Source organism: Lithobates pipiens, unplaced genomic scaffold, assembly GCF_037356315.1.
Source record: "Lithobates pipiens isolate NorthernLeopardFrog02 unplaced genomic scaffold, aLitPip1_a1.2 Scaffold_16, whole genome shotgun sequence".
NCBI classification, from domain to species: Eukaryota; Metazoa; Chordata; class Amphibia; order Anura; family Ranidae; genus Lithobates; species Lithobates pipiens.
Window position 1 is genome coordinate 333,185,609 of NW_027507748.1, and position 27,070 is coordinate 333,212,678.

General features: G+C 40.9%; 1 protein-coding gene across 1 annotated transcript in view; it reads right to left on the reverse strand.

Annotated features, from left to right (window-relative positions):
- Positions 1-27,070, reverse strand: part of GRIK3 (glutamate ionotropic receptor kainate type subunit 3) — a 792,036-nt gene that overhangs the window by 52,027 nt on the left and 712,939 nt on the right. The window contains exons 12-13 of the mRNA XM_077481789.1: positions 23,870-23,988; positions 17,801-18,018 (exon numbers count right to left, since the gene is read on the reverse strand). Of these exons, the coding sequence (XP_077337915.1) occupies positions 17,801-18,018; positions 23,870-23,988 (337 nt within the window). The remainder of the gene's footprint in view (positions 1-17,800; positions 18,019-23,869; positions 23,989-27,070) is intronic.

Here is a 27,070-nt window from a genome sequence, read left to right on the forward strand (position 1 = left end):
ATGACAGTGATCTGTGGTTGTTATTACATATCGATAACTGATACCAATCGAAGTAAATCAAAAAAATCAATCAAAAGAGATCAATCAAAAGAAAAGAAAAGGAAAAACAAAGAGAGAAAAATAAAAGGAATAATCAGAACAACGTAGTTCAAGGAGATCACCAAATATTATAGAACATTATAGAAATTCGCTTACAAGTAACAGCACATTTTCCGTCTACTGGCTTTTCTCATGAATCCATAAGTATGAACTCGAACAGTCACATTTAAGGATCAACCTGAAATTCTAGTCGATCAGCATCCCTTATATTACTCGGACCTCTGTGTGGCTCCCTCCGCACCCCAAATTGGGATCACGCTGTGACGGAGAGGCCACCCAGAGTAGAGTTAAATGACATTAAATGTGTCATGGAGTGATGGACGTTCAATTTGGGATCTGTTCAAGGTATCCTGCTGCTACTAAAAGTAGTGATTATTTCTTATACCACTCTGTCCAACATTTCCACTGTAAATCAAATTTTTTGCCACAAGATTTCCTGAGAGCTAGTAATCGTTCATAATGATAGTTTAGATTTATTTGAACTAGAACTTCTGATGGATTTGGGGATAGTACACTTTTCCAATGTCGGGCTATAACCAACTTGGCCGTGATAAGGAAGTGTGTCACTACTATGCGGAACTCGGGTGGGTAATTATCAATACCTATATGGAGAATTGCTAGAGCCGGGTTTGGGGACTGCAGCACCCCTGTAATTTCTGCAAGTATATTGAATAATTTCCTCCAATAACTAGAGACGTTTTTGCAGTGCCAAATATATGTAGTATGGTGCCTACATTGCCGCAGTCTCTCCAACATAGAGACGAGTGAGTGGAGAACATTCTGGCTAATTGGTGGGGGGTTCTATACCATTTATGTAAGATCTTCTGTATGAGTTCCCAATGGCTAACACAACGTGAGGCTTTATAGTTATATCTGAGGGCAGAGCTCCATTGGCTAATAGCTCGTAGCTTTGGTGTAAGTCGTTCTCCCAAGTAAGCATAGAGGGAGATTTCATTAGAAGTTGTTTGTGTTGTAGAGTGTTATATAGAAGGGAGATACCTCTATCTCTGGAGTTGTGAGAAACATAATATTGCCATATAAGTGTTTGAATTTCAATGGTTGGTGGTGGGGATCTTGATAGGAATGATGATACCTGGTTGTATAGAAATTTGCCGGTTTGGGGCAGTTTGAAGTCGATTCTCAAGGATTCGAATGATTTTAGTGTTCCCTGGTTGTATAGCTCATCTACCCATGCTATTCCGGAATTTTCCCACGTGGCGATGTTACTGTACGGTAGTAGTATAGTTAAAGTTTGAATCGGGAGTCTAACATTAGTGGAAGGCTTCCCCATCAGTTGCTGTTGACAGAGATGTCTCCAGGCTGCTATGGTCGCTACGATAGGAGGAGAGAGATATGTCAAGGGTCTGAGTTTCCAAGTGTCTGCTAGGAGAAGGAGACTAATAGGGTGGGTGTTTGTAATAGACGCCTCAATGTCTACCCATAGTTGTTCAGGGTTGGGGAGGAACCAAAGTTTCGCCTGTGCTAATATAGCCGCCCAGTAGTAATCTTTAATGTCAGGGAGGCCCATGCCTCCTGCTTTCCTATGCTTTATAAGTTTGTTAATTGGGCATCTGGCTCTCTTGCCTTGCCAGATGTACTGCTTAAGAAGTTTTGTTAATTCATGGAAATGTGAGGCTTTATATGGTATTGGAAGAGTTCTAAATACGTAGAGAATTTTTGGCAGAATTAACATTTTATATGATGCTATTCTGCCTGCCCACGACAATTCAGTGCGTGAAATTTTGGAAAGGGTGATTTTAACGTCTTGTAAGAGAGATTTCATATTGACATCTGCTAACTGGGGTAGATTTGCTGTTAATAGGATGCCAAGGTAGGGGATCTGCGTAGAAGTCCATATATAAGGGTACGTTTTTTTCAGATGGGAGCTCGTGTGAGGGTTTAGACCTAGATCTAGTATAAGGGATTTGGTAAAATTTACCTTGTAAAAGGATATCTGTCCAAATGCTTCTAAGATAGCATGTGTAAACGGGAGGGATACTACCGGATTCGATAAAAACAAGATGATATCATCTGCGAATAAGTTCACTATGTGTTCCTTTCGTTTGGTTTTTAGTCCTGAAATTTGTGGGTGGGTTCGGATGGCCTCCGCCAGGGGTTCTATCATCAGATTAAAAATTAGCGGTGATAAAGGGCACCCCTGACGGGTGCCATTCGATATGTTGAAGGATTTGGATAAGAGCCCCATGGTAAAGACTTGGGCAGAGGGATTGGAGTAGAGCGCTAAAATGGCCGACAGGGCTTCGTTTTGAAAGCCAAATTTACGTAGAGTCGCTTCCATATATTCCCACTGGACCCTATCGAACGCCTTCTCTGCATCTATTGAGAGAAGCAGAGAAGGCGTTCCTCGAGCTCTAGCTTGGTGGATGATATTCAATAGACGTCGTGTAGCGTCTGAGGCTTGCCTCCCCTTCATGAATCCGGTTTGGTCCGGACCCACCAAGGTAGGCATAATATCATAAATTCTGTTTGCTATCACTTTCGCATATAACTTAACGTCTCCGTTGAGAAGAGAAATAGGGCGGAAGTTAGCTGGGGTATCTGAGGGTTTCCCTGGTTTGGGTAATGTAATGACATAGGCCTTTAGCATTTCAATAGGGAAAGATCCGGTTTTTCTAGCTATATTGAATATGGATATTAAGTGTGGAGATAATATGGTACTGAAATGTTTATAGTAGGCATTGGAGAGGCCATCTGGGCCTGGGGATTTTCCCAGAGGCAGTGATCGAATTGCTTTCTCCACTTCCGTTGGGGTGAATGGGGTTTCCAACTCCTGGAGTTGTGTTTGTGATAATGAGGGTAGACGGATTTTGGCTAAGAAGGAATCTATACTCTCTTTTGTAGGTGTATTCGTGTTTGGGTCCATGTGTAAGTTATAAAGGGAAGCATAATAATCTGCAAATGCATCCGCAATTGCCTGAGGGTGTTCTATCTTTGCCGAGGTTGTGGGGTGGAGCAGGTATGGGATCGAGGTTTTGGAGCGTTTATCCTTTAACCGGTTGGCCAGAAGCTTCCCCGCTCTATTGTAGTTCCCATAGTAATTTATTTTGAGTCTTTTCATAGCTTGTTCGTGTTGAGCACAGTACCATTCCCTTATTTTGTATCTCACATGAAATAGTTTATCGGCTAGGTCTGGGGAAGGGTTAGATTGATTTGTTTGCTCTAAAGAGCGGAGTTCATTTAATAGATCGTTTAGTGTAGCAGATCGAGATTTAAGAATTTTGGAATTGAGTTTTATCAGAACTCCCCTTATATAAGCCTTATGGGCGTTCCAGTTGGTGAAGGGACTAGTACACTCAGGGTCATTAAATCTAAAGTACTCTTCCAAATGTTGGGAGATTTCTATTTGGAGTTTTGGGTCTTGCAATATCGACTCATTATTCCTCCAAATACGAGACGGAACTTGGGATCTGGTCCCTGCAATGCAAATCAACACAGGGGCATGGTCTGACCAAGTGATATCTAGAATAGAAGATTTTGTGACCTTGTGGAGCAACTCCCCATCTGTAATAAACATATCTAATCTGGAGTAGGAATTAAATCTTGGTGAATAGTATGTGTACGATCTCTCGTTTGCATTTAGGCAGCGCCAGGCATCATACAGTCCTTCCTGTAGTAGGAGTTCACGGAATTTGGGAAAATGGGTCCTGACTCCAGATGAGGTATCTAAGTCTTTATCGAGGATCATATTAAAATCCCCACAGATCAGTAAACTTCCAACTCGCATCAACTCCATTCGTTTAACGACTTTCTTAAGGAACCTCAGTTGGTGCGAGTTGGGAGCATATATGCAAGCTAAAGTAATAGGGATCTTATTGACATTACAAACCAATATAATGAACCTGCCATTGGGATCGATAAAGGAATCTTTAAGGTCAAAGTTCACCGAATCTCTCACGGCTATCATGACTCCCCTTTTCTTTGCCGCTATGGAGGAACGGAAGATGGATGGAAAGTTCTGGTGTGTGCAAAGCGGCGTGAACAATTTGTGAAAGTGGGTTTCTTGCACTGCCAGAATGTCAGCTTTCTGCTTGATTGCTTCAGTCCAGAGGGATCGTCTTTTAGCAGGATGGTTAAGTCCGCGCGCGTTAAGCGATAGAATGTTAATATTCATGGGTTCAAATTAAAGAGCGATATATAATCTCGTGGTTATGTAAGAAGTGGTTTACGGTCCAGGACATAACGTGTTTTGTAGAGGTGTAGTATCTTGGGCCCAAATTGCGAGGTAAAACTATAACAATTAATGTGCTGCATCTGTTTCGAGAAGTCTCGTATTTACGCAGGTTGTGTCCATGAGGATCGGAGTATAGCAGGTAGGGATACAATGAACCGTGGTTAAGTAGGATTCTTAGGAATATCAGAATGTTGGTCAGGTCCTTATGCCAGTACCATGACATGTGTAAGCGCCAAAAAGAACGTGAAAAGAACACAATCGGAACAATGAAGAAAAGAAAAAAAGAAAAAAAATGAAAACAGGAAAACTGGGGTAAGAAACAAGACCCATACGGGTCAGGCAATATGAATGCCCAGAGTGGGGGTTTACGGTACGATAACATGTACCAGGAATGCTCAGGGAACTTATTTGGAAGCTATGGAGAGGATGACCATGCTGTAAGAACTCAAGTGTGAAGAGCTCTGGATCTACGATGTGGTTTTACTTGCCAATCGGGATGCAGTTTGGTCGGCAGTCTGGTGGACGACTGAGATGGGTCCGGATGAAGGTCTGGCGGTAGGATCTGCCAGGTTCTCAAGAGATGCAGCCCTTCCTCTAGTGATTGGATAAGATGGGTGGAGCCGTTGAATGTCACTTGCAATTTGGCGGGGTACTTCCATTTATATAGGATCTTGTGTTCCGCATGGCTTTGGTAACTGTCGCCAAGTTACGGCGAAGTTGTAAGGTGTGTTGTGAGAGGTCTGGTAAAATCTGGAGATTGGAGGCCGCCTCCGGAATGTTTTCACCTTTTCTAAGCGTCTCCAGGATTTTTTCTTTGGTGTGAAAGAAGTGCAGTCGGAGTAAGACATCCCGGGGTATTTCCTGGGGTAAAAACGACGGTTTGGGGACCCTGTGGATCCGGTCAATCGTCAGATCCAGCGGAGACAGTGATGGGACCATTGCTTGGAAGAGGTCCTGGGCGTAGGATGGTAATTGTTGTGTTAGGATTGTTTCCGGGACTCCTCGGATCTTTAGATTGTTTCTACGGGACCGGTCCTCAAGGTCTGCCATTTTTAGTTGCATTTTGTCGATAGTTTCTTGTTGCATTGCGTGCGAGTCCACCAACGCATTAAAAGATGAGGTGACGTCGCTCATTCTGGTTTCCACTTGGTGCACTCTTCCCCCCAAGTCATTAATCTCAGCTCTGCATTGATTTAAGCAGGCTGCCATGTCGGATTGTAAGGATGACCTCAGTAGCATTAACAGTTCTTTAAGTGTGGTGTCAGAGATAGGCTGACCAGTAGTCGGGAACTGTGCGAACGGATCCACGTGCGGTTGTATTGTCGTACCTCCGCCAGTCGAATCGGTCGTTTCCAAATCCGTTCGGTTAGACGCTCGTGCAGGGTCAAGTCTAGGCTTAGACTTGACAGGACTTCGTGACGATGGGGAAACGTTCGGAGAGTCCGAATCAGAGGATTGTGTACCTGTTTCCGCGTCCATCTCCACCGAGTGTTCCGCTCCAGGCTTCGTCTTAGGTGACGATAGATGGTGAGAGCGTCGCTCTGCGTGTCGGCCTCCTCCGCCATCTTTCTGTGGCCTACCGCCGGAAAAAAATCCGGTAATTTCATGGTGCTGGCCGGGTGCTGTGTTCTCCTCCGCATGTTCGCTAGATCGGCGGGAGTCTCCCGCGTCGCTGGTGTTTGATGTGCCGGCCGTGGGATGCGATTAGCGGGCTTGAGGGCTAAAATTCCCTGAGCATTGAGCGGAGCTCTTTCAACAAGCGGCCATCACGTTGCGCGGTCGCCACGCCCCCCCCGGTTGAGATCATATTTTGAACAATTCACAATATTTTATTAGAAAAAGTTACTTGCGTATATTTGCATAGACAATCTGGTAAATTTCATATGATGTCTGTTTGTAGTACTACTTTGTGGAGAAAGGAGATAATCAAAGATGCTGAGATGGATGTACATTCATGTCTGAGTCAAAAGTTTTGTGCTCAATGATATGATTCGAACTCATGCAGGTTCCTCTGTCAAACATAGTTTGAGGGTAAACATTTTCCCATGCAAACTGGACTGTGTTCACACACTTTCACATCATAAAATATAAGCATTAAAAAGGAGAAGAGTGCTCCTTAAGGGAGATAGCTGGCTTTTTATTGATGCAGAAAGCCAAGACAAATCTCAGGAGCCATTGTAAGCACATATATCCTGCTTTAACTACAAAATGTGAACAATAATACAACATTTAATACAAATAGGGATAAATAGCGATGAAAAAAATATTTCATGGTGATGAAAAAAATATTTCAAAACAGTTAAAAAAAATGTAAAAGTTTAAAATTTACATAAAAAAAAGAAAAAAAAAAAGATATGATGGCATTTGTCCAAAACACATAGCCTTCCTTATTCACCCTGGACTACATCAAATATAACACCTCCTTCAAAAAAATATTTAAATAGGTTACACCTATATGATAATTACCCGACACATGGGACCGGGATGACCTTTTGTGATTTTATATTGTGAACCATCATGGCATAATCAGGCTAACAGAGATGGTGATGGTATTCAGGACTAAGATAGGATATGATGCATATACAAATTAGTACAATGAACCTTTTATGTTGGTAATGTAACTGTCCATGCCTCATATTTCCCCAGTAAACTGTGAAATATGGGTATATTTAGTATGTTGTCAATTTGTGCCAGGGAGAAGTGTGTTTGGGAATAACTTGCACTTATTTCAGAGTGCTTTAAAAAACACCTCTAAGTATTTATTTTTTTGTTGCTTTTAGATTTGAACATACTGTATTTATTGGCGTATAACACTAACTTTTTCACCATGAAAATCGGGTGCAAATAGCATGTGCGTATTATACGCCAATACAAAAATGTACGTTTTTTCCTGAAACTTCCCTCTTAAAATGAATGTGCGTGTTATACACCTGTGCGTGTTATACGCCGATAAATACGGTAATTAAATCCATGTCTTTTGGAGGAAACTTCCCCTTAATTTTGATACTGAAGATGTAACAAAATGTAAATGAAAATTTCTCCAAAGTAAGAGTTCAGTTTTGTAAGAGTTCAGATTTTACACAGTTGTCATAGGAACAAGTGCCCATTGGAAACGTTATTCTTGCTCTGGTGAAAAGTGTAAACTTTTGAATTCCCTGTAGCTTTCTGTCCAGTTGACAATGAACATTAGGGCAAAAGGAGAGTGAATTTCCCTAGTGGGGACACAGACAACAGTAAAAATCTGACAGAAGTCCTATCTCTTACTTAGTTCAAGCAGAAAAAATATATATAAAAAATGTGTTGGCTACAGATACGCTTTAAGGAAGGGGGCAAGCCTTAGTAGTAATTCTCCTGTGCTGTTGTTTCAACCTTCTATACTACTTAAGCAATACAGTACTGCTATTTAATTCACACAATTTAAGTATAATGATGGCGGCTGGTCGGCAAGTGGTTAATACATCAACCCCTGTGATTCCATAATTTGCATTATAATATAATAAGCACCTGCTTTAGATGTTGACAGTTTTTTATGGATATTGATATTTATTATTTTTAACTTATTGTGCAAAACATGCCTCCTTTATCAGCATGGCCCATCATGCATGTACAGTACTTTGGGGGTTAATTTAAACCTTCATTGCTGCCAAAGACTCACAATATGGAAATATAAGTTGGTAGGTATGTTACATTGAATTCTACCTTTATCTTGATGCTGAATTCCTACACTTACTCTTGCCCACCCCAAACACTGAAACAATCATTAAAATTATATCGGTTACTGCCAGTTCACAAATGAACTCAAGTACTTAAATTCTTTTTTATTTATGTGTTGTTTCCAATTTAATAACATCTACAATGGAGAGATCAATTACATTGGTACTGGCTGATTTATTAGCCTGGTTGTAGATCATTCATTGAACAGCTATTTATTATTGTGCAGTTGAAACTTCAATCTCCACTTAAAACATTACTTTCCCAGCTCCCCTTTTACTTAACATTGCATACTGCTGGTGAGATACTTTACATTTAAAGGGAAAATATAAAACAATGTGAATACAATTAGGCATTTTGTGTCTCATGCATCTGAAAAGATTATTAAAGTGGTTGTAAACTCTGTTACATTGTTTATACCAACAGGTAAGCCTATAATAAGGCTTACCTGTAGATATTGTAAATATCTCCTAAACTTGCACAGTTTAGGAGCTATTCAATATATACGCTGCTGCTGACATCATCAGCCCATGCGCACTGAAGAAAAAGCCCGCTGGTGACCTTTCTGCCATGAATTCTGCATATAAAATGTTATCAGGACAGTGAGCACTAGTGAGCATTAGGGATGAGCTTCGTGTTCGAGTCGAACGTACGTTCGACTCGAACATTGGCTGTTCGTCCGTTCGGCGAAATCCGAACTCTTGGTCCGTTCGCGTCAAAATTCGTGTGGCGCTCATGGCCCACAATGCACTGCGATGGCGCAGTGCATTGCTGGCTCATGATTGGCCAAGCATGCACTGTGACCCTGCATGCTTGGCCAATCGCAGCGCCAGCAGCGAGGAGAGCCATGATTGGCCACAGGCAGGATGCCTGTGGCCAATCATAGCTCAGGCTGTGTAGTGCACGCCCCACACTATATAAGGCCGCCATTGAGGCGGCCTCGTGTAGTGTGTTGGCATCTGAAGCAGTGGGTGTTCTGTGTACCTTCAACACAGTACACACCGATCGTTTTTGGCTGATTTCCTATCTTGCTCTTGTGTAGTGGTTATTGTCTGTGCCCTGACCGCAGTATACACCACTATATTCACCTCACCTATATAGCTAGTGATCTATCTTTAATAATAGAGCTTGCAGTCAGTAGTGTTAGGAGATAGTGCGTGCTGTCTGCATGCTCTGTACCCAGTACATACCGCTATAATCCACCTACATATCTGTTCTCTATTTGAGCCCACTTGCCATCTGCAGGAGTTATTGGAAGTTGTGTGTGCCTCCAGCACAGCACAGTATACATCTGTATATACCCCTTTATCTCTGCTGTTTTCTGGTTATTGTCTGCGTGCCCTGACCGCAGTATATACCGCAATATTCACCTCACCTAAATAGCTAGTGATCTATCTTTAATAATAGAGCTTGCAGTCAGTAGTGTTAGGAGATAGTGCGTGCTGTCTGCGTGCTCTGTACCCAGTACATACCGCTATAATCCACCTACATAGCTGTTCTCTATTTGAGCCCAATTGCCATCTGCAGGAGTTATTGGAAGTTGTGTGTGCCTCCAGCACAGCACAGTATACATCTGTATATACCCCTTTATCTCTGCTGTTTTCTGGTTATTGTCTGCGTGCCCTGACCGCAGTATACACCGCAATATTCACCTCAGCCTAAGGCCCAATTTTTCTTCCCCTGTTTAACAGGGGCGTTTAAGTACAATTTTTGATGCAATGCTTTGCAGCAGGGCTAATTCCAGCAAAAAAAATAGAGTATATGGAAGAGGTTGCAGTGTGGTGGCACCAGCAGCAGTGCCTAAGGCCAAATTTTTCTGCCCCTGTTTAACAGGGACATGTAATTACAATTCTTGATATAATATTTCACAGGAGGGCCCCTTCCTGTGCCCACCCAGAGTAACGGTGAGGACTTATAGTGTTGTGGCACCAGCATCACAACCACCAAAGGTCAATTTTTCTACCACTGTTCAACAATGGCATGTAATTACAATTCTTGATATAATCGTTCACAGCAGGGCGCTCCAGCGCCCACCAAGAGTCACTTTGAGGGCTTACAATGTTGTGGCAAAACCAACACCTTGTTCCGCCATTTCTGCAGAGCATATAGGGCAGGCCCCTACTTTCAAACATCCAACTTACAAACATCTCCTACTTGCAAACGGAAGGAGACAGCAGCAAGTGAGATGAAAAAAGATGGACGACAAAACAAATTATACAGGGGTGATAACCCTTCCCTATGTTTTCCAAAAAGCTTAAAAATAGTTTTTTTGACTGGAGCTACACTTTAAAAATGTACCAGTTGAAAATTACAAACAGATTCAACTTAACACAACAAACCTACACAGCCCCTGTCTTGTTTGCACCGCCTGTATACTGCTGTTCTGAGTATATAGGGTCTGGGGGCCACACGCATTTCCTTTTTTTAATATGGGTACAGGGTTCCCCTTAATATGCGTACAAGACCCAAATAGGCTGGTAATGGGCAGGGAGGGCTACCCATGCCATTTTTCTCAATGATTTTCAACCATATTGCAGGAACCAGATATAACATTAAAACCGCAAGCAGTTTTAAATGGTGTCATTTTGTGCAGGGACTGTTCTAAACACGGGAAACACGTGGCACTTCACAGGCATACTACAGACACCCCCCATGCACCATATTTAAAGGAATATTTCACTTTTTTTTTCACTTTCATTGTCAGTAAAATCAGTGCTCCCGCCAAAACGGCCATTTTAAAAAACATTTTAGGCATTGACCCATGTCCCCTGGGGCAGGAGGCAGGTCCCCAAACCCTTTTTAGGACAGTATCTTGCATATTAGCCGTTAAAATTAGCACTTTCCATTTCGAACGTTCGAGTCCCATAGACTTCAATGGGGTTCTAACGTTCGTAACGAACGTGGGGTCCGTTCGAAAGTTCTGGTACGAACCGAACCGGGGGGTGTTCGGCTCATCCCTAGTGAGCATGAAAAACATATGAATGGCATATTAAAGAGGTTATAAACCTCCGAAAATCCCCCCCCCCCCCAAAACAAAACATGCTCGCATGACCTCATTGTGGCTCCGACCAATCACTGTGCCAAAGCCCACGAACCCAGAAATAACTCTAGTGAAAGGTATTGGCCATGGGAGCAGAGTGCCGGCAGCACTGCAGGGCATCATTCTATGGTAAGTATTTCATGATGAGCTAGTATGCGATGCTGTGTCTTGCAGGATTTTTTTTTGGGGGGTTTCGGAGGTTTACAACCTCTTTAATATGGCATTCATATATATATATATATATATATATATATATATATATATATATATATATATATATATATACATATAAATACTGTCCTGGTAGCATTTTAAATGCAGAATTTTACATTCTCTCTGTCCTGCATGTCTGCATATCAGGTACTTGCTTAACCACCTCTTTTTTCAAGCAATTTTGTCATTTTTCACACACATTTTAAAATCTGCATCTTTGGCTACAAAATTACTTAAACCCCCAGAATATTATTACATTTTCTTAAAGCAGAGGTCCTGTAGAATAAAAAGATGATAGTTATTTTTTTTATGTTGTATAATATGTGCACAACAATCAAATCAAATCTACATGATTATGAAAAAAATACACTATAAGAAATTTTAGTGTATACAAACAGAATTAAAGTGGTTCTAAAGCCTAATTATTTTTTTACCTTGCATTAATGTAAAAAATGTTTGGGCATCATTTTCTCCACTCCTCCACCTGTTTCTTACCTGAGCACTCATTTGATTCAGTGCTGCGCATGTCTGCAGCTCTACTCTTCCCTCAAATCCTGGTCTCTCTGGCTTTGCTGTCAATCAAAGCCAGTAACAAGGGAGTGGGGTTGGGGCTGAGTCCCGCCATCTGCGTCTCAGGAGTGAGCCTGCACAAGTGCAAAGCTGCTTTCTATGGGGGCACTCACTGGAGGATACAGAAACACTGGCAGGGGACCTGAGAACAGGGAGTTCAGGGCCACTCTGTGCAATAGAATATGTATAAATCTCTTTGTTATTTAAAAATGAAAAAAAAAAAATGTTAATCCCCATTTTTTTCTTACTAAATAAAATATGAGGTAGTGTACAGTAAATATATAACACATGTTAAAGGCTTAACACTACATGTGCTTGTGAAATGGCAAAAGGATTACTGTACCCAAACATGTGGTACAATCACTGTTTACATAAATGTGCACACCCTGTGTTGTGTTTGCATTTGTGGAAGTGAGCAGGGTGACAGAGTTGCTTTTAATTTTTGTTATTACTTATATTTTATTTAATTATAATTGTATTTTTTAACTTTTTTTTATTCAACTTTATTGTTATCAGAAAGGGACTAGCCCCTGTGCAACAGCATTGGGCAGGTGACAGTTTTTCTTTATGGAGACATCACAGGTCTATTGGACCCTTCATGTCTCCTTGCCCTCTGCCCTCTGCTCCAGCTGACTGACCAATGCTTAGAGCTGAGCACTCCATGTTCACACTAGTACAAAGGAAATTGAGAAATGGATATTCTCCAATCTCCTCCTGCTTGGCATCCTGTTTTGGTCTTGGGGCTCCTGAGAGTGGTAAAGCCTGGGACCCACGGGGGAAAGTGGGGGGGGGGGGGCAATAGTGGTAGAGGGCCAAATAGCCAAACAGGAAGTGAGAGAAAATTGGGGTAATTCCTTGGGGACCCCCAGGTCACCAGAACTTGTATCTACATTGGAAGATTTACCCTCTATTACTTTTCTGGAGACAACCCAATATTTTGGATTGTCTTTTACTGGCAACAGGACACATAGAGAGGGTGAATCTCCTTAACGGGGCACAGACAGCAATAAAAACAGACACGTGTTCTAATCCCTCTCTACTCTATCTAAAACTAAAAAAACAAAAGTTTTGCCTTTACACCTTATAAACTTTATACTTTAACTGAACAAGCTAAAATTAGAATCTGATTGGCTACCATGCACAGCTGCACCAGATTTAGCATTTTCCAATTTTAGTTAATCAATCCCAAGTTTTTTTTTATCTTTGCTAAACATGTCAATGAAAATATTACTCATTAATAAAAGCTTAATATTTCTAGAGAGCCTTCTTACAGTAGTTCCATATAAAGGGTTTTCTAAAAGGGATGGGCGAACGGTTCGGCCCGAGCATAATTTCGGGCCAAACTTTGGTTGTTCGGACGTCCTGTGAACATCCAACAATATGCGGTGTTTGGGGCAAATTTGAAAGCCACCAGGAACACCGTTAAAGTCTATGGGACACTAACAGGAAAAATCAAAAGTGTTCATTTTAAAGGCTTATATGCAAGTTATTGTCATAAAAAAGTGTTTATGGACCTGGGTCCTGCCGCAGGGGACACGTTTCAATGAAAATATTTTTTTTTAAACAGATGTTTTTTTGGGAGCAGTGATTTTTTTAATGCTTAAAGTAAAACAATAAAAATGAAAAAAGGTAATTTTGCTGTAGTACTGTTCTAAACACAGGAAAATGCGCCACTTTACAGGTATAGTATAGACACCCCCCAGGCACAACATTTAAAGACATTTAAATATATCATTTTTATTGTTTCACTTTAGGAATTAAAAAAATCACTGCTCCTGAAAAAACGCTTGTTTAAAAAAGAAATTGTTGCATTGATACATGTCCCCTGGGGCAGGATCCGGGTCCCCAAACACTTTTTATGACAATAACTTGCATATAAGCCTTTAAAATTAGCACTTTTAATTATTCATGTTGGTGTCCTATAGACTTTAACGGTGTTCATATGTTCTGCCAAATTTTATTATGTTTTCTTATGTATGTTTTGGTGCGAACCAAACCGGGGGTGTTCGGCTCATTCCTATTTACTAAATCCCTTATAACTTGGAGGGCACAAAAGGAGGGTATTGGCACCCTTTTGCTTTTCTTGAACACTTCAGGTTCTTCTTAATAGACATGTGCATTCGTTTTCGTCCGAATGCATTTTCGTCCGAATTTCAGCTATTTTCGTTTTCGTTTTGACAAACGATAACGAAAGCACAAAATCCGAAAAACGAAAGATCCGACATAAATAAATGCTTTATTTTCGTTTTCATTGTTACAACAGTTCGATATAGAATAGGAGATTCGACATGACTCTGACAACAATCTGTGTCTATAGAACCTGTGTTCGAATGTGCTTAACCTTACCTCTATTAGTCCAAGATTATATAGAGAAAATATTCGACAGAGAAAAAAGATTTGACAGAGAGAAAAGATTCTGCAAGATACTGTCCTAAAAAGTGTTTGGGGACCCGGGTCCTGCCCCAGGGGATATGGATCAATGCAAAAAAAAGTTTTAAAAACGGCCGTTTTTTCGGGAGCAGTGATTTTAATATTGATTAAAGTGAAACAATAAAAGTGTAATATTCCTTTAAATTTCGTAGGAGGGGTTGTCTATAGTATGCCTGTGAAGGGGCGCATGTTTCCCGTGCTTAGAATTGTCCCTGCACAAAGTGTCATTTATGCAGGAAAAAAAGTCCTTTAAAATCACTCGCAGCTATTATGAATTGTTGGCTCCCGTAATACAGAGAACACTCATTGAAAGTCATTGATAAAAAAATAAATAAATAAATTTAAAAAAAAAACGTGGGGGTCCCCCAAATTCAATTACCAGGCCCTTCAGGTCTGGTATGGATATTAAGGGGAACCCTGCCTCAAATTTAAGAAAAAATTTGACGTGGGGTTCCCCCTAAATATCCATAACCAGACCCTTCAGGTCTGGTATGGATATTAAGGGGAACCCCGCGTCAAATTTAAAAAAAAAATTGACGTGAGGTTCCCCCTAAAAATCCATACCAGACCCTTTATCCGAGCACGCAACCTGGCAGGCCGCAGGAAAAGAGGGGGGGACGAGAGAGCGGCCCCCCCTCCCTCCTGAACCGTACCAGGCCACATGCCCTCAACATTGGGAGGATGCTTTGGGGGTCTGTGACCCCTCAAAGCACCTTGTCCCCATGTTGATGAAGACAAGGGCCTCATCCCCACAACCCTGGCCGGTGGTTGTGGAGGTCTGCGGGCGGGGGGCTTATCAGAATCTGGAAGCCCCCTTTAACAAGGGGACCCCCAGATCCCGCCCCCCCCCTGTTTGAAATGGTAAGGGGGTACAAAAGTACCCATACCATTTTACAAAGAAAGTGTAAAAAATGGTTAAATAAAACAAACACACTTTTGAAAAATTCCTTTATTAAAAATAAAAAAATAAAAAAAAGATTCCAGCGGCGGTAATCCACTCTTGCTATCCAGCGACGGACGGTCATCTCTCCAGCGATGTCTCATCTCATCCAGCGCAGCGAATCCATCCTTCTGTCTCCGTGTAGGAGACACTGCAGGCATTCCGGCGGCTGACGTTTCTTATATACGGAGGGCGGGGCCACCCGTCACCTGACCCCGCCCCCCTCTGACGCAAGGGGAAACCCGGGGTTCCCTGTGACGTATGGGTGACCCCGCACCCCTCTGATGTAACACAGGCAGGTTTCCGTTACATCAGAGGGGGGCGGGGTCACCTATACGTCACGGGGAACCCTGGGTTTCCCCTTGCGTCAGAGGGGGGCGGGGTCAGGTGACGGGTGGCCCCGCCCTCCGTATATAAGAAACGTCAGCCGCCGGAATCCTTGCAGTGTCTCCTCCACGGAGAAAGAAGAAGGGTGGATCGCTGCGCTGGATGAGATGAGACATCGCTGGAGAGATGATCGTCCGTCGCTGGATAGCAAGAGTGGATTACCGCCGCTGGAATCTTTTTTTTATTTTTTTATTTTTAATAAAGGAATTTTTCAAAAGTGTGTTTGTTTTATTTAACCATTTTTTACACTTTCTTTGTGAAATGGTAGGGGTACTTTTGTACCCCCTTACCATTTCAAACAGGGGGGGGGGGCGGGATTTGGGGGTCCCCTTGTCAAAGGGGGCTTCCAGATTCTGATAAGCCCCCCGCCCGCAGACCTCCACAACCACCGGCCAGGGTTGTGGGGATGAGGCCCTTGTCTTCATCAACATGGGGACAAGGTGCTTTGAGGGGTCACAGACCCCCAAAGCATCCTCCCAATGTTGAGGGCATGTGGCCTGGTACGGTTCAGGAGGGAGGGGGGGGCGCTCTCTCGTCCCCCCTCTTTTCCTGCGGCCTGCCAGGTTGCGTGCTCGGATAAAGGGTCTGGTATGGATTTTTAGGGGGAACCCCACATCAATTTTTTTTTTAAATTTGACACGGGGTTCCCCTTAATATCCATACCAGACCTGAAGGGTCTGGTTATGGATATTTAGGGGGAACCCCACGTCAAATTTTTTCTTAAATTTGAGGCAGGGTTCCCCTTAATATCCATACCAGACCTGAAGGGCCTGGTAATTGAATTTGGGGGACCCCCACGCTTTTTTTTTATTTTTTTTTTATTTTTTTTATCAATGACTTTCAATGAGTGTTCTCTGTATTACGGGAGCCGACAATTCATAATAGCTGCGAGTGATTTTAAAGGACTTTTTTTCCTGCATAAATGACACTTTGTGCAGGGACAGTTCTAAGCATGGGAAACATGCGCCCCTTCACAGGCATACTATAGACAACCCCCCCCCCCCTACGAAATTTAAAGGAATATTACACTTTTATTGTTTCACTTTAATCATTATTAAAATCACTGCTCCCAAAAAAACGGCCGTTTTTAAAACTTTTTTTTGCATTGATCCATGTCCCCTGGGGCAGGATCCAGGTCCCCAAACACTTTTTAGGACAGTAACTTGCAAATTAGCCTTTAAAATGAGCACTTTAGATTTTGAACGTTGGAGTCCCATAGACTTTAATAGGGTTCTAAAGTATGCTATATACTAGCTCCGTCGAATCTTCTTTATACATTCGACAGACACCATAAGCCTTCAAAGACAGATTCGACCGTGATTCATGTGGATTTTCGGACGAATGCAATTTTTGAACGAAAAACGAAATAAATAAAAACGAATTTCGGGAGTAACTAAATAAATTAAGTTTTCAGACGAAAACGAAATTCCGAAACGAAATATTTTACTCTGCACATGTCTACTTCTTAACATACTAGAAAATGGAGATGTTACTGTTACTTTGTTTTAAAGCGAAACATACATTAATTAAATCACACATTGGTCAAATATGGTATATCCAATATTTCTTAATTTTAGGTCATTTTTAATTTGACTGATCAAGACATCAAACGGATTATCAATCCAAGCATCAAGTCTAAAAACCAATTAAATTATGTGAAATTATAACCTATATAATAATATGACCTACATATTATGACTAAGGTATAAGTCACAATAATTCACAAAACATGAATAAAATATTGGACAGTTTGAGTATTCAAAATGATATGAGTAATTTTTGAATACCAGTAAATTTTAGACAAGAGGAAAGCTCCCAAAGGCTGTCTGCTATGCCTTTCAGTGAAATCAGATCTTTACAGAAGCATGTCTTTCATCAGCACCAGCAAAGTTTCTCCTAGTGGTTGTAAACATAAAATAAAAACCTGGGGCATATTTGCAGAGCAGTGCATGATTAATTTACTGATCATTTGTTGCTTTTTCACCACCTAGAAAATGTGCCATATTTATTTTCTCTGTACATTTGACTGCATATCCACTTGTTTAAACCAAAACCTCAGGTCTCTGAATTATCCTTATTTGTTACATTGTTAAGGTTACATTCACTGGAACTGATCAGAAAACATGCAAAAATCAGAATATGTCACTATTCTTGTCTCCTCAACATACGGTATTTCAACTGTAGGAAATAGAATTAATTAATTTTATGATGTGCTTACCTTGAAAAAATTCATAGTGGCTCCATCAAGAACTGTACCATATTCTATCTTGGTTTGTCTTGCCAAATCATCTGCAGAATCAATGGCAGTCTCCATTCTTTCCACTGTGAGAAATGCAGCGAGGTTGGCAGTGTAGGATGATATGATTATAAGGGTGAAAAACCACCAAATACCACCAATAATTCTTGTTGACAAAGCTTTGGGCATCAGCTCAGATCCTGAAATAGGAGACAATAGGCAATCTCTTTATATTTTCAAGTTAACCCTTAAGCCAGATAAGGAAACATATTTTAATCCAGTTACTTGTTGATTAAAAATCATCATTTTATTTTCACATAGAACCAATATACTGTACCTGATTTTGTCTGGGTCTCAGCCCCCTGTAATGCCTTCTAAAGTAGTATTCTGACTGTGAGATGGGAATGCAGTATTAGCTGATTTTCGGGGGAGAAGGAGTATAGGAATAATCTCATCAATATGTTTCTGCTCCTACATATTTTATTCACAGGAAGGCCAGAGATTTAGCTATGCAGTCTGGCAATGATGCTTGGGTCACAAGGCTTGCTAAGCAAAATCACAAATATTTTGACAGGTAAAACTGTTCATAGACATAGATTTCAACTCTATATTTAACTATTAGCTTGGAATTCAGTATTGACATATGTATGTTTCTCTTTGTAGACTATCATTCTAGGCCAAAGATGGGATTATGTGTCAGACCATGTTGGAGATCTAGGTCTATGTGACTACATTTATTTCAGAGTGAGTTTTCTAAGAATAAAGTCTGTTAAAATCACTTTAACCACTTGCCTACCTGCCCAGACCAATTTTCAGCTTTCAGTACTGTCGCACTTAGAATAACAATGACACTGGTGAGGCTGCACTGATATGTGTCACTGATGGCAACTGATAGGCAGCACTTATGGGCACTGATAGGTGGCAATAATGAGGAGGCACTGATAGGCAGCACTGATCTGCATTGATAGGCAGCACTGATGGGCACTGTTGGGGCTGCACTGATGATTAGGACACTGATGATCAGTGGCCTGATAACCAGTATAGATGTCCCCTATCACACTTGCCAGTTACCGGCTCTCCTCTCCTCAAGCTGTGACAGAGTGTGCGAAAAGGAATTCTGATAACCAGCAAGTGTGTTTAAATTGAGATCAGCTGTGATTGGACACAGCTGATCACATGGTAAAAGGCTGCTGTTTCTGGCCTTTACACCGATCTGTAATTAGCTGTGTTCGAAGGACACAGTGATTACAGAGAGAAGCAGATGCATGCCACAGTGGGCACGTGGAGGACACGGTTCTAGGACATCCATTGTCACCCTCTCAGAACTGAACAACTGTGCAGTAGCCATATTTTGGCTATAGTGCAGTCGAGAAGAGGTTAATATACGTCATTAACCGGTTCCCGACCGGCGCACGCCGATGTACGTTGGCAGAATGGCACGGGCAGGCATATTGGCGTACAGGTACGTCCAATCTTTAATGCCGCCCTGCCATTACGAGCGCGCCGGTCAGGACCCCCGTGAGTCCGGGCATTCCCGCGATCGTCTCACGGGGTGGCTGAATGGAGAAATGCCATTGTAAACAGCATTTCCCAATTCTGCCTAGCAACAAGTGAGGCTGATCTCTGCTCCATGTGATTGGAGCCGAGATCAGTGTTCACTAAATGAAAGCCCAGCCCCCCACAGTTAGTAACACACCCCTAGGAACACTTAACCCCTACACTGCCACCCACTGGTTAACCCCTTCACTGCCAGTGTCATTTACACAGGAATCACTGCATTTATATAGCAGTGATTGCTATATAAATGACAATGGTCCCTAAAATGTGTCAAAAATGTCCGATGTGTCCGCCATAATGTCGCAGTCACAATAAAAATCTCTGATCACCGCCATTACTAGTAAAAGAAAATTATTAATAAAAATGCCATAAAACTATCCCCTATTTTGTAAACGCTATAACTTTTGTGCAAACCAATCAATAATCGGTTATTGCGATTTTTTACCAAAAATATGTAGAAGAATACGTATTGGCTTAAACTGAGGGAAAAAAATGTTTTTTTATATATTTTTGGGGGATATTTATTATAACAAAAAGTAAAAAATAATGAGTTTTTTTCAAAATTGTCGCCCTATTTTTGTTTATAGCGCAAAAAAAAACGCAGAGGTGATCAAATACCACCAAAAGAAAGCTCTATTTGTGGAAAAAAAAGGATGTCAATTTTGTTTGGGAGCCACGTCGCACGACCGTGCAATTGTCAGTTAAAGCGACGCAATGCCGAATCCCAAAAAGTGGTCTGGTCATTGACCAGCAAAATAGTCCGGGGCTGAAGTGGTTAAAGAATATTTTAAATATTACAGCAGAATTTTTAATGTATAAGGAAGATCAACAAAGCTACAGCTTAATATGAGTCACTAAAAAGGGAGATTATTCAAAGTGTTTGAAGTAGTAGTATACTACATAAAAGTCAAAATGAATTGCACTACAATTATTAGTGAAATAGAGAAATACCTGGTACTTCAGTATATGGGGAGAACTCCTCTTTCCCTATTACTCAGTAATGCTTAATCACTCTTGCATCCAACTTCTCTCTCCATGCAACCTTTTCCTCATCTGCTATTACCGGAAAATTATTCCAAAGTCGATCAATGGTGTGAATTTGCATATTGCATCATTAAAGAAACCTTACACTTTTTTTTTTTTATAAAATGTATTCCTATCTAGCCACTTAGTAATCCTTAGTAAACCTTAAAGTGGAGGTCCACCCTAAAGTGGACCTTCCGCTCATCGGAACCCTCCCCCCCTCCGGCGCCACAATTGGCACCTTTCAGGGGGGAGGGGGGTGCAGGTACCTGTACAGTACAGGTATCTGCACCCACTTCCGGGATATCTCTCTGCAGAAAGGTCCCCCGCTGCCTGCTGGGAAACACACAGATCCCAGAGGCAGCGGGTCCATCCTTATTGCGCAGCGCGACTCGCGCATGCGCAGTAGGGAACCTGATTCCCATAACCAAGATGGTGGCGGCAGCACCCGAGAGACGATTGAGAGATTGGCTTCGGGTGCCGACATCGCGGGCGCGCTGGACAGGTAAGTGTCACTATTTTAAAAGTCAGCAGCTACAGTATTTGTAGCTGCTGGCTTTTAAAAAAAAAAAAATGCGGAGTCCCGGCGGACTCCCGCTTTAATTATCTCTAATTAGCTTATTCATCCCCTTCTCCCCTTAGCTGCTATTTTTCTGCAGGATTTTAATTACATTTTTTTATCATTTTTATATATTTTTTGTGCTCATTTATTTACTTTAATCCTTATCATATAACCAAAAATGTGTGAAAAAAATGATCAGTATAGGAAAAAAAAATATTTTCCTTTTAAAGTCTCATTGTCTATAGATTCTATTAAAAATAAAATTACTTTTGCAAAATAGCATTGCCAAAAAAAAGTATATCTTTTTCCCCTCCCCAAAACATTGTATGTGTTATTTTGGTGTGTTAAGTCATGCTAAATAAACAAGACCTATAGGGAAAATTTAAAGATTGCTCTGGTTCATTAGGGGTATACAGGTACAAGTAATACGTGTGTGGTCAAATGAGAAGGGAGAAAATAATAAGGCCTGTATAAACTTTAAGTCACAAATTACAGCTTACACAGGATCAATTATTTCTCTTTGTGCCCTGCAGCAGAACAGAGCAAAAGGTGAGTATGCGGCTGGGGAGGTTGGCAGTTAAATGAACTTGTTTCTCTGCCTTGCATGACCTTATGTTGGGATAGATAAATGAAAAGAAATATAATGGCTGACATATGCACTGTATCTTTCTGCTGCATGATTCCTTGTCTGTTGGTTATATTACCAAAAGCCGAGGCATTAAGTCTTGTAATTTTTGCTAACAGATCAAATGACCAAATATCTAGATTTTGATCATGTGAGAAAGCACTGGTGGAAAATTGGAGCAGCAGGAAAGGTAAGTATTTCAGCTCTTCTATTAATCTTACAAGACCTTATAGACTCTTAAGAGATTTATGCTAACATTTTAAGTACAGATATGCTTTAAAGCGGAGTTCCACCCAAAAGTGGAACTTCCTGCTCATCTGTCTCCTCCCTCCTTCCGGTGCCACATTTGGCACATTTTGGGGAGGGGGAAGGGGGAGGGGAGAGTGGGTACCTGTTTTTGACAGATACCTGGTCACCAATTCCGCCAGACCTCGCCGCAGCCAGTTAAGTCAGAAGTCTGGCTCCCTTCTCCCTCCTCCATCCCCTGTCACTGGGCCAGTAAAATAGCACAGCAAGCTTTGCACATGTGAAGTAGGGTTCGCTTACTGGCAATGGCGGTGGCAGCACCAGACAGCCGATGAAAACATCAGCTGCATTGCCTGGAAACAAGAATTACAAAGGGGATATGGATAAGCACTAAGTGGTCATAGCGGATAACCCAGCATAACTAAAGAATAAAGAAAAGTGCCAATGTCCGGAATCACCAAGATAAGGAAAAAGTTGTAAAAGGGGCTTTATGGACTTTATAGGCACTAGGGAAAAGGACAAATATTAAATTGAAAACGTTTTTTATTATTACAAATAAAGCAATACAAAATTACATAAAAAACACACATAGAAGAATAAACTTCAATAGGGCCATACTCAGCATAACACATCGGTACACAATAATGAAATGATACAGATACTTGACAAATTAGCCATAATTGTGTTACGGATTAGAGCATGATGTGCGTCCGAATTGAAGAAGTGCTGATGTAGGTCCCATGCCCAACATGTTTCGCGTTAAATTAACGCTTCTTCAGGGGCTTAATAAATAAAATTCTTCAGATAAAAAAAGTGGCATTCTTACATACCAACAACATAATGGGAAAAGATGAAAGAGACAAAAACTTTTGGAAGAGAAGGGAAAAGAGATAGTTAGGTGTGGGTAGGGATTAAGACTACCCACACCTAATCTAGAATATAAGGGAGGGGAGAAGGCATTTCCTCTCATTCACGTAATAATAGCTATACTATTGAGCATCTATGACATGTTACATCTTTCTATTTATGATTAGACATAATTTCTGCAAATGTAGTGGAGAATTTAAGGGAAAAGTCCAGCCTGGGCTTGTTTGGCTGGGTTTCTCCTAAGTGTCACAGGAGTGCAATTCTTTTTGAACTGTGACCTGCTCTCTGCTGACGTCATAATCTAATGCAGCAACTGAACTTGATGTCAGCAGAGAGTGGACTTCAGTCTGTTCTCTGCTGACATCATCAAGTTCAGTCCAGGCACTGCGTAATTCCCATTTCAGAAGTCTGGATCCCCCAGGTGCCTGGACTGATGGCTGCCTCAGCTTCTCAGCAATATGCTGAGAGGATGAGACAGCCGCTCCCCACCCCTCCACAGCTCAGAGCTCCAGTGAGCATAGAGAAGCAGAGGAAGTGGTGGGGGATCAGTTCCTTACATGAGATCTTCCATACAGTAAATATGATCTACTACTTGCAACCATTGTCATATTGTGGCAATAGTAGATTGTTTCCAAAACTTGGGTATAAGTGATTTTGCTGCATTCAGTAAATGCGGAATGATAGATTTTTTTTATATCAGCCTACTAGTTCGTCTGCATAATGGAACAACACAGCCCAAGGATCTTTGGGGACAGGAGAACCTTATATTACATTAATCCAGTGTAGTATTTTGCAATTTTTAAACTAAAATTGTTAACTATAGAAAAGCACAATGAGTGAAGTAACTATTTCATCTGTCTTCTGGGAATAGCCATTTATTACGTAACACCTATGTTACAATGGCAATACAAAGAATGGTTTTTGACAAGCGGTTATGTAATTGCTGGTGACAACACTCTAATTTGGAAAAGAAAATGTTGTTTGGTGACAGCCAGCCGTGACAAACTTTCTCTCCAGCGCTTTGTGACAAGAAGGTGACAACATTACTTTTTATACCGCTTTGCTCTTTCTGACAAAAGCAGCTGTGTCTTTTATCTAGTAGCTGTCAAAATATAACAAAAGTCTTAATTTGGGAGCAGTGAAAAAATGAATAATAAAGCAGCCCACTTACCTTGTTGCATTAATGCCCCGACTGCAAACCAAAAGCTGTTTAACAGGGTAAAATTATTCTCCACAATGTCAGTTCCTGGATTGCAAGGATGAGCATCGTACCATTCATAAGGGCTGAACCTATGGTAGAAAATATAAACAGCTAATTTAGACTTCATGGATACAAAACTAATGTCTTTTAATTATAGATATACCTAAAACATGTTGTGTTTTGGTTACAGTGGGGATAGGGTAAAACCCCTGTCAGTTTTTATCGCTATCCAGGACTCTGCTCCTTTCACACAGGCAGCCAGGAGGTAGTAAGAACATGTAGTTGATCTTTGTTTCTATGGATCACTCATCTTAATGCAGACAAGGTGCTACTTGGAGAAGTGCACATTGGGAAAGATGTACTACAACTGGTGCACCACGAATCTGGTGCAGTTATAGCTTCTCGGTTTGATTGTCAAAACTTGATTGAACAAGCTGAAGCTAGACTCTGCACAGCTGCACCAGATTCTGGATGCACCAGTTTTAGTAAACATCATGGTTCAGCAATTTTAACATACAGTGTCAGGTGGCACTACCCATGTTAATGAACGGGGCACTCCCGTAAACCATGAGCCAAACACTTGGCCATCACTTGCGGCACAGTCCCACAAAGTTGTCTCAATTTTCAGGAGGGGGGGTTGGGAATGCAATAAATACTACTGCGGGTGTGAAAAGAGCCTAAAGCCTCATACACACGATTGGATTTTCTGCAGACAAAACCTTGGACATTTGTCGGAAGGGCGTTGGCCAGGAACTTGTCTTGCATAAAAACAGCAAGGAATTGCCAGCCAACAAACACAAACATAGTGACGTACTACGTGGCTTTTCAGGTCTTTAGCGCCACCCTTTGGGCTGCTTTCATGTTAGTAGAAGTTTGGTGAGTGTTAATGCGCACTTTCCATTTGCCGATTTTCAGTTTGCGCTTTTCATTTTACGCTTTTCAGTTTGTTTCTGAACGACCGTTCGTCAACCAGCCATGTTGCATAATAAGAGGAGATAACATGTTATTTATTATTGGCCTTGAAGTTATTGCTTTGACCCACGTCCAGTCCAGAAACAGGTGGAGGAGGATTTCTTGGACCAAAAATTGGTTGCTTTATTAATCATGACCGATTATGTCATATGTCTTTGCTGCGAGAGCCCCAGGAGAATAATCCAGATGATTTTCGGAATTATCTCCAATGACGGGCCCTGCTTTCACCAACTCTCGGCATTGTTGACCCTTATATTAAGAAGATTTTTATCTTATTTTTATTTTATTTTTTTGGTTAACTAATGATTTCATTTGGTATATATTCTATATTTTTGGATGCATAAATTCACTTTTTGATTAAGTTCTATTGGTAGATTTTATTTGTTTTCCTTTTTTAATGCACAATAAAAAAAAATTGGAGAATAATACTTGCCTATGTGTTTTACTTCAAATGACAGTTTGGGAGTAGGCAGTTACATTTAAAAAAATACAATGTAAAATTGACAAGGGGCACCAACATAGTTGTATCAGTGATCTTAAAAACAATGGGATAATGGTGTTGTGGTAACTTTCACCAAAAAAAACAAAAAAAAACAAGCATAATAATACTATTCTTGATATCACAAGAAAAACAAGCCTTCAAAAATGTGTTTGCAATAACTCCATCAGTATCACCAGCAAAGCAGCTTCATTATTATCCCATTAAAGAAGAAGAGAATGTGCGCTGCATTTTGAGATTTCATAATTTGCCGCGTCACAAATATTAATTCTCCATTACGAACGCTAGTTTACAAGACCGACCGCTTCTGGCTCATCCATTTTACCAGACAGGAAGTGAGAGAAATTGTCTGCTACAGGGAAACAGGCAACAACAGAAAAACCAACAGAGGTTCTGGCATTCCCCGTTTTACTAAAAAAATTACTTCTGTCTGTGTTGCTGTTGGAGAGATGTTTCCTCACTTCCTGTCCTGGAGGCAACATTTTTTAGGAGACAAAGTGGAGGAATCTCTCCAATGGAACCTCCAACAGCAGTAACATTTGACTGTAGTTACACTTCATTTTTAAAGTATTAGGTTAACTGTATCTAAAACATTACTTTGCCTTTCTGATAAATTTGATATTATAAGGCAAGTCAAGAAAATTGCACAAATTTGATTTATAATATTTTGCCTGCTTAGTAAAGGATTTTGACATGTGTGTCATGTCTACTTTGATATGTTTCAATATTTTTAGCTACCACGAGGATCTGTCTAAGTGGCATTAATTGTATATGACTACAAAAGAATATAAGCATTGACACACAATATTAAGGCAAATAATAAAACTACCTACAGGAATTATTTGGTTATCCTTGTCTGTAGACTATGAGATTTTGCAGAAATATCCATACAGCCTGAATTAGTGTACATTAACCCTAACCTATAAACTTATATAAACTCATATTTGCAAAATTTTGCTTTCTTAAATACACAATTTAATGTGGTAGCCTTAAAATAATACACATTGATCCTGCTAGAAATCTAGTGCAGCCCTGTGTCTTGTGCATTCTGTACTTTTTTTCTCAAACAATATCACTAGCCCTGCCAAACTCAGCTCTATGAACTACAGAACATCCCCAATATTCCCCAATATTTAGTCCAAGCACACTTCCTGTCCTAGTATGACAATGCTGGTCCTCTTTAGATGCAGTATCATAGCTCCCAACTGTCAGTGATTTTGAGGGACTGTCCATCAATTGGAACAATGTCCCTCTGTCCCTCTTTCCTCCTCATTTGTCCCTCATTTCTGGTCTGATTTAGATTGTTGTATATAAATGCAATATTTATCTATCCAAAAGTGATTTACAGTGCTAAACCTCTCATTCAATGTCTGAATTTCTGTATCTGTAAATTGCAAAAGCCAATATAAAGGAATAGTGGTGGTAAAAAAAAAACTTCTGAGTTTAACCAATTTTTGTATAATTCTCCTATAAGGAGGTGTGGCAGGGGGTGTGTCCTACGTCTACAAGCTTTTGCTAATAGCTGTCCCTCATTCCAATCTCAGAAAGTTGGGAGGTATGCAGTACAGTTACTAAATATTGTCTCTTAGTACATAAATTGTGTTACTGGCAGAAACATCAGGTGCAAGTGGGCAAAAAAGACTGAAAAAAAGAAAGGAAAACAAATATAGCTAATATATCTGAGTAATTGCATGGTGCAA